The 7,817-nt window shown below is 43.3% G+C and overlaps 1 protein-coding gene across 1 annotated transcript; it reads right to left on the bottom strand.

The window, feature by feature from the left end:
- Window positions 1-3,653: 3,653 nt before the first annotated feature.
- On the bottom strand, window positions 3,654-6,453 carry LOC134658353 (zinc finger protein 219-like). The gene is made up of 2 exons (XM_063513981.1): window positions 6,354-6,453; window positions 3,654-5,830 (listed from the first exon to the last, which is right to left on the bottom strand). Exons 1-2 carry the CDS (start codon window positions 6,432-6,434, stop codon window positions 4,073-4,075), a joined length of 1,839 nt encoding a protein of 612 aa, XP_063370051.1. The 5' UTR covers window positions 6,435-6,453; the 3' UTR covers window positions 3,654-4,072.
- Between the last annotated feature and the right edge of the window lie 1,364 nt (window positions 6,454-7,817).

The following is a 7,817-nucleotide window of genomic DNA, read 5'->3' as shown; positions in this document are numbered from 1 at the left end:
AATTTTACAAAACATTTTTGGAAGCGACTCTAAACAGATCAAAACATATCACAACAATATAGCGTGCGACTGTACTTACCTGTTTATAAGCATTGTACCCGAGTGTACTTTCTAGTTCTATATGTGTAAACTCCAACTACGCTTAACATTAATTTGTACTGCCTTTATTTACCAAAACACCGATACATTACTTGGTATATTTTGTACTATTTGTTTAGATTTGGTCTGCTTCCACTGAGGTACAACGCGCTAGAAAATTATTCTGAACACAATTCAATACATTTCACTACATCCAATGGCACCGACTTGTAATATACGCCTACAGTCCATTTATAGTAAAAATCCTGCGTTGGGCAAAGATATATGAATTGGCGGCAAAGATTTAATAATAATATGTGATTATTGAGGCACATAACCATTTAAAAGGTTCAATATTGTTATGCATACTCCTCTCAAGGCTCTCGATAAGTTTTGCTCCTAAAGCCCATAGTCCTAACTGTACGACTAATTACTTTAATGTAATTTAAATCAATTTCAATTGGAATAGAGTTGCATTTTGCATAAAACATTCAAACTCAATTGCCAATTTTTCTATATGATGGACCTTAAGAGTAAAAATATAAAAAAAAAATGTAGGTATATAGCCGTCTGCAAATTTTGTCCCTCAATTCATCATTTTCACGCATTGTAATCTAAGAAGAGATGAATATCTGAGACGAAAACAAGCAGGCAATAGTTAGAAACAACTTAAGTAAGGCCAATAGGATTTAACGAAGTGGTTTCTCAAATAATTACTCCTTTTTCCCTCACTCGGCCGAATTTGCGCTGATTTATCCTATTTACCTATTACAAGCACAAAATGGACATAAGTAGAAAAAATCTACGTTGCCAATTCATATGACTTGAAGCCCAGGAATATAGACGAACATTGTTAAGTCGGCGACACGCGTACATTTTTTATTAATTTGTTATTATTTAAAACTTTATTAATAATATAATTTGTTGTAACGCGCGACGACGTTTCGGCTCCGTCCGGGGTGTTTGGCTTCGAGGAAGACTGGTCGGAAGTTAGCTTCTGGTTATAAGGAACTATTTGACGTGAAGTTTGCATCTATTTAATACAAGAAACTATGTTTTATTTGAAACAAATCTGAGATAGTAACAGTCCAAGCGTTTTTGCTCATAAAAAGTACAAAGGGTACCCGGGTACACATTGGCAATTACAGGGTTAATTTAAATGAAATAATGAAACCAGATTTACTAGAAGAAATCTTGTCTTAGTACTGTTCTGTCTTCATAAATAAGCAGAATAACTTTGTCTTTCATTGAATCATGTTATTGTTATTATTATCAAGCGTACCTATTATAAAATTCACAAAAATGAAAATGGATGGTATGTAATAAAATAAAATGTTATGTTGATGAATTTGAAGAATATTAATTTATTTTTTAATATTCTTCAAATTCATCAACATAACATTTTATTTTATTACATACCATCCATTTCCATTTATTTGCATTTTATTTTTATTTTATCCTAGGTTTAAAATTTGTACTTAATTTGTACCTAGGTGACAAATATGTTAAAGAAATTGCTTCAGACCTATTTAATGACTATAATGAGGTAGGTATAGAAAAGAGCATTAGGTACAGAACATTAGAACAGTTTTAGTTTGCCTTACCCTGATTATTACGTTTATTAATAGCTTTTACCGCTTTTTTTCTTGATTTTGGTGATCTCAGAAACGGATTTATTTAATCCCTAAATATTCAAATAAATTTAGTACCATTTTGCCATTAATAAAACTAGCACGTTTTACTAAATATTAGTAATTATTGGAAGTTTAGACTTTTATTAAACTGTTAACGTAAACTGTAAATGTAATTCACAGGAAACACAGTTTTCAATAAGAAAAGTTTTAGGTATCTCGTGTTTTTGGTACAAAAAATTCATAGGAACGAACTTTGTTTATAACTCTTATAATTTTATACGTTTTGCACCAACATTTATCATAGTTTTGCTACAAAACGTGAAATTAAAGTTCGACAAGATTTACCCTGACTTAGATTTGCTATAAAAATGACTCAAGCATTTACTAAGTTAAATAGGAATGCATATTAGGCGTGTGCAAGTACCCCGCGTGGCGCGTAGTGCGGCGTGCAGCTTGCCCCCCCCCCCTCCCGCGCGGAGCCGGCCCGCCATCGCCTCTAGTTTCACTATAATTACAACTTACGTAGATACATAGGAACTTTGTTTAGAAGCTGCATGTTTTGTACAAGCTAACCCTCACACTGATCTACCGACGAATCTGTTACCGTCAAATAAGTCTTTCGAGGTAACACTGATGACTCTTGCGCAGCCCTGGAGTGCTTGCTTTTTATTGTCGTTTGTTTTTAAATTTGCTATAGGATTTTAATCAGCCAAGTTTATTTATTGACGTTAAACCTTTTTATTTGAGCTTCGTTTCAATGGTCGTTTTGTTAAATCGATTTTTGGAAGAATTGTATGTAAGGTTTTTCAGATTAACCGGTTTTGGACAATTAAAACCGGTTGAAATCACCTTGCAGTTATGTATAATAGTGTGTATACAAATTCACGATGGAATTGTGCCTCATTAAGGTACAACATTACACAGCAGCGATTACAATTCAAAATGAAAAAGGCATCCGCAGTGAAAGGGTTACGTTCATGGATGTTTTACACATTTCACGAGTACCTCTCCTGAGTCCCAAAGAATTTTTTGCAGATTATAATTTGGAACCTACTTTTATTCCATTATAGTTCAAGATACTATTTGAATATGTCCTTTTAAAAGGTCATCGGTCATCCCGATGTCCTTTTAAAAGGACATCGGGATTCAGGAGGCTATTATTTTGATACAATCGTTTTACGGATTTTGTTCGTCATACCTTTGACTTGTGGCTGTTTTTGCTTATTTTGTGGGCTTCGTTTTGAAACGTCCGATGTAAGATGATCTAGTTCTAGACTAGCACGTCAGGGTTGCGCAAGACCTGAAACTGCAGTAACATATTATGTTATCGATTACAATAGAAATAAGTAAATACGGACCGGGGCCGAGGGGCTGAGCCCCTTGTAACAAGCTACCCGTATGCCTTTCGGCCCAAAAACGGCCCCGGCCACACATTAATACTAAAATTACGTTAATGTTGATCACTGCCCAATAGTACGTATCTTTGTGCTTTTAGTCACCTTAGACAACAATAAAGTTAAGCTAACATGCCGGCTTCCGTCCGTGTATAACTATTTGTACTGTAACTCCAAAATATATTTTTACAACAACGCTAATAAAACTAGTGAGGTAGAGCGGTTGGCGGTGCCGCGGTGGTGCGGCCGGGAACAATAATAACTAGACGAGCGGGCGCAGAGGAGTGAGTGCTCTATGCCTTGCGAGTTTTGTTATAATGCATCGACTGTGGCATATACTAGTCAAACGCAAGCGAGATGTCCCAATTTTTTCGGGACGTCCCAATTATAAGTTATGTATCTGGTGACCCTACACGCAGCGTCTTAATTTCCTCCCTCCCGCCCCCGCAAGTCACCCCGCACCCCGCACCAGCGCGGCCCGCGTCGTAGTCCGCGGCAGCGGTACCGGGGGTGGGCCTCCCCGCACCCCCCGCGACCGCGCCCGCGCCAACAGTGATCAACATCACACTCAGTACTACGACACTATCGTGAGCGACACTCACCGATAAATACATTTAAATAATAATTACGTCTAGGTTGTATTTCTTCTCCCGATCGAAATGAACGTTTCAAAAACTCGTCTCGGCCAAATGAACATCGAGGAGATAATAAATAATTAAATATAAGCAACGTTTCATATATCACCCGTTATATAATTCTCAATATATGAAGTTAGACTTTCAACATAAGCCGGAGCCCGGGGGGCAGCTTCTCCCATTTATAATTACGTCTCATAATATTTTTTAGCAATCGCTTGAAGGCACACAGCGTTAAATGTAGTTAGTACAGTTCAGCGATCGAAGCGCGCGACCGCGGCGGTGGAGTCGCGGCTGCGGTCGCGCGGGCGACGGGCGGCGGCGGGGGCGGCTAGGCCGGCGTGAGCGTGAGCGTGACGGTGGCGCGGCGCGTGGCGCGGCGCCGCACGGGCAGGAACACCAGCGCCGGCACCAGGCTCAGCGCGCCGCCCGCCTCCTCCACCACGAAGGGCTGCATGGTGAGCGGCGCCTGCGGAGCCCGAGGGACCGCCAGCAGCGCGCCGGCGCCCGAGTGCGCCGCCCGCAGGTGCGCCTCCAGCTCCGCGAACCCCTCCGCGCGGAACTCGCAGCGCGAGCACGAGTACACGCCCTCGTCGGCCTCGTCGACTCCCTCCACTCCCTCGCTCTCGCCGTCCGTCGGCGGCCCTGACGCATTTATCTCGTTCGCGTTTTCCTGAGGCTCGCTCTGCTGTTGTACATGCGCGCGCTCGTGCGCGAATAGAAACGCTAGCACGTCCGTTGTGAACGGGCAGTAGGAGCATGCGTAAGGCTTGTCTCGCGTCAGCAGATCTAAAGGTCTCGGTGGAGGTGGCGGCGGACGCGCCGGCGGAGCGTGCTCGGCGAGTAAATGCGCGCGTAGAGCTCTAGGTCCTCGAAATCGTCGAGCGCAAAGCGGACAAGGCTCAGCAGGCGCGGTGTTAGCCGGCGCGGGAGGCGCCGGGATCCCGTGCGTGTTATGCTTATGCACGCGCAAGAAGTACTTGCTGCACAACTCCTTGTGGCAAATATCGCAAGTCACTCCTCCTAACTGCGTGCCGCTCTCTAGGGAGATCCCGTGCATCCGCTGCATGTGTGTTCGCATGAAATATTTGTTACACAACTCCTTGTTGCAGATCTCACAAAAGCTCGAGCCGGATGATGAAGCTCGACGTTCGTCCTGGGCGGGCGGTGACGAAGATGGCGCACGTGGTGCAGGCGAAGAAGGTTCTTCCGCTAATCGCTCCGCTGCTAGCTCGTTCAGCTGCGATATCATCGTCTGCAGCTTCCGGAGCTCCTCACTAGCGGACCCGGGTGAAGCGGCCCCGCGTTCTTCAACGATTAAATTCAGTGGACTCGTCTGCCCGTCGCGCAGGGCCGCTTCCAGCTCCTCCTCGCACTCACGCTTGACTTCGACCATTTCTTCCGGATCTAGTGGTGGTGGAAGCGAGTGTGAACGCGGTGGGGTGTCCGGCGGAGGGGCTAGAGGCACCGGTGGGGTAGTTAGCGGAGTCGCGAGCGGCGTGCTAACCGGTGTGCTAAAATTCATCATAGGCGGCGTCATCGATTGCGGGGACCGCTCCGCTCCGGGCGACCGATGCGCCGGCACTCCGTGTCGCCGCTCGCGATGCGTCCGTAAGAAATACTTGTTACAATACTCCTTGCAGCAAATCTCACAGAACGCTTCAGGATTGACGACACCTAAACGTCGGAGCGCATCAGGTTGGAATCCGGCGTCTCGCGCCCGTCTCGCTGAGTCCGGGGACAGTCTTCTCGGCGTGCCGTTGGATTCCTCGTCGGACGCCCGTCGCGGCGGGGACGGCTGCGGCGGTGGTTGCGGTTGCTGTTCTCCTCCATCATAAATCCCATGTTTGTTCGCCCTATGTGTTTTGAGGAAGTATTTGTTGCAGAACTCCTTGCAGCACAGGTCGCAATAGGCTTCAGGGTTGAAGATGCGCGGTGGGTCGTGCCTGGGCAGCAGTCGGAAGGCGGCCAGAGGGTCGAAGGCGGGGAGGGAGAGCTCTCCGAAGGCCAGCGCGGACTTGTAGATGTCTTGCATCTTGGCGTGCAGGTCGAGCGGCGGGGGCAGCTGCGGCGCGCGCGTCGGCGCGGCCTGCAATTTAAACTGAAATTATTTATTTTGCCAAGGACATGGCTACATATGAGATTTTAAAATTAGTTTAATACTAAGTAAACAACAATATGGGCACGAAAAGACATCACATTTCTTAATTACACTACAATTGAATAATATACTGCCTATTTACAACATAGAACCACGCTATTCACCTATTTTTACACAGATTCTTTAGTCGGACCATGCTAAGTTTTCATGCCAAGTGGTACGTCAAGTTCACATATGGATAGTGCAGTGCTAACACAATTCAATTCAACTCAATTCAACAGTGGTTACACACACAGGGGGACAAGTATATGGCTCGTTACGTCACCAGTAGCTGGAATCGACACGTCCGCTCTCACCAACGGCTCTCACGTGACTGTCGCCACACCACCCGTGAACCCGAGACTACGTCATCCCTACTATAGCTCAATAACACAAACACTACAGATAGGATTATGTGTGCATTATTACTGCCGAGTTAGTACTAAGTTAGCGTGGTCAGAGTGTCACCAACCTGCTTGCGCCGCTTGCGGCCGGGGCTGGTGCCGCCGCTCTCCAGGTCCAACTCGCGCTTGACCGCCGGCGCGACCGACATCGCGTCACCGCCGCATCTGGAAAATGCATAATGCAATGGTTAATACAATACAACGGTGAAACAGTTTGAAGTTCGGGGGAATTACACAAACAAGTCTACTTTGCCGAGGACGTGACGCGTCACCTCTACCTTAAAAACCTGCAGTTTGTATTATATAGCGTTGAATTTAAAGCTATACTATTTAACGCTATATTATTTAACGTTCTCATGCCAAATATTGGCTTCTTTTATATAAGTGTAAAAAAACCGTCACGTACCCGAAACATTGCTGGAGTGCCCCATCGGGCATTGAAAGAAAATACAGAAATCGTTAGGTATTAAAAAATCTAGTATTATCGAAAATGTGGCTGGTTATAGGTACACAAACACAAATTAGACATTATTATCATTATATGTATCGTGTAACGTGTAGGTACATATAGCCAAACCCCCGTACATATAGCCAAAGCTATTTGTACCCCGCATAATTTATAATGTCTTAAATATATAGCATAAATCGCATCGTATTACCGATTAAGAAAAACAAAATTAAAATTGTTCTTACTTTTTTCAGCAAATTCAAAATTCAGTTTGCGTCACCATACGAAAAAGGTCACAGGACTGACAAAAAAACGACTATTTACCTAGTACTTATTATGAGTAATAACTAATTTCAGATCAAAATATTGTCAAAAAAGAAAAATGTAAAGTACACGATCTCGAAAAAAACTGTTTTCGACACGAGTTAATTTGAAGAAAATTTAATAAAAATTAAGAAGTTCTTATTTCTTACCGTAATAAATATTCTCTTTATATTCTATCAAAAAAGCTAATGTTCAGAAAATTTTGGTTTTTAAGATGAATTATTAAATCATAATAAAAAATCATTTATTTGCGTTAAGAAAGAATACATACAAAGTTCATCAACATAGTCATCATCACTATAACTTAATTATTGTCATATTCATCATACAATTTTATCACTAGGTATAGCTTTACTATAACATATTTATTTTTACAGCGCATTGGGGCCCCTAGCTGTAATGCTGTAAAATTAGCCCTGAATAAATAAATAAATATCAAATATCATCATGTAGGGCCAATTCAGATTACACTCAATCGGTGAAAATGGACATACCTAAAAAAATCGGCCAAGTGCGAGTCGGACTCGCGCACGGAGGGTTCCGCACCATCAGCAAAAAACAAGCAAAAAAAACGGTCACCCATCCAAGTACTGACCCCGCCCGACGTTGCTTAACTTCGGTCAAAAATCACGTTTGTTGTATGGGAGCCCCACTTAAATCTTTATTTTATTCTGTTTTTAGTATTTGTTGTTATAGCGGCAACAGAAATACATCATCTGTGAAAATTTCAACTGTCTAGCTATCACGGTTCGTTAGATAC

This window comes from Cydia amplana, chromosome 22 (genome assembly GCF_948474715.1).
Source record: "Cydia amplana chromosome 22, ilCydAmpl1.1, whole genome shotgun sequence".
In the NCBI taxonomy this organism is placed as follows: domain Eukaryota; kingdom Metazoa; phylum Arthropoda; class Insecta; order Lepidoptera; family Tortricidae; genus Cydia; species Cydia amplana.
Note: the sequence above shows the minus strand (reverse complement) of the source record. Positions and strands in the feature narration are given on the sequence as shown.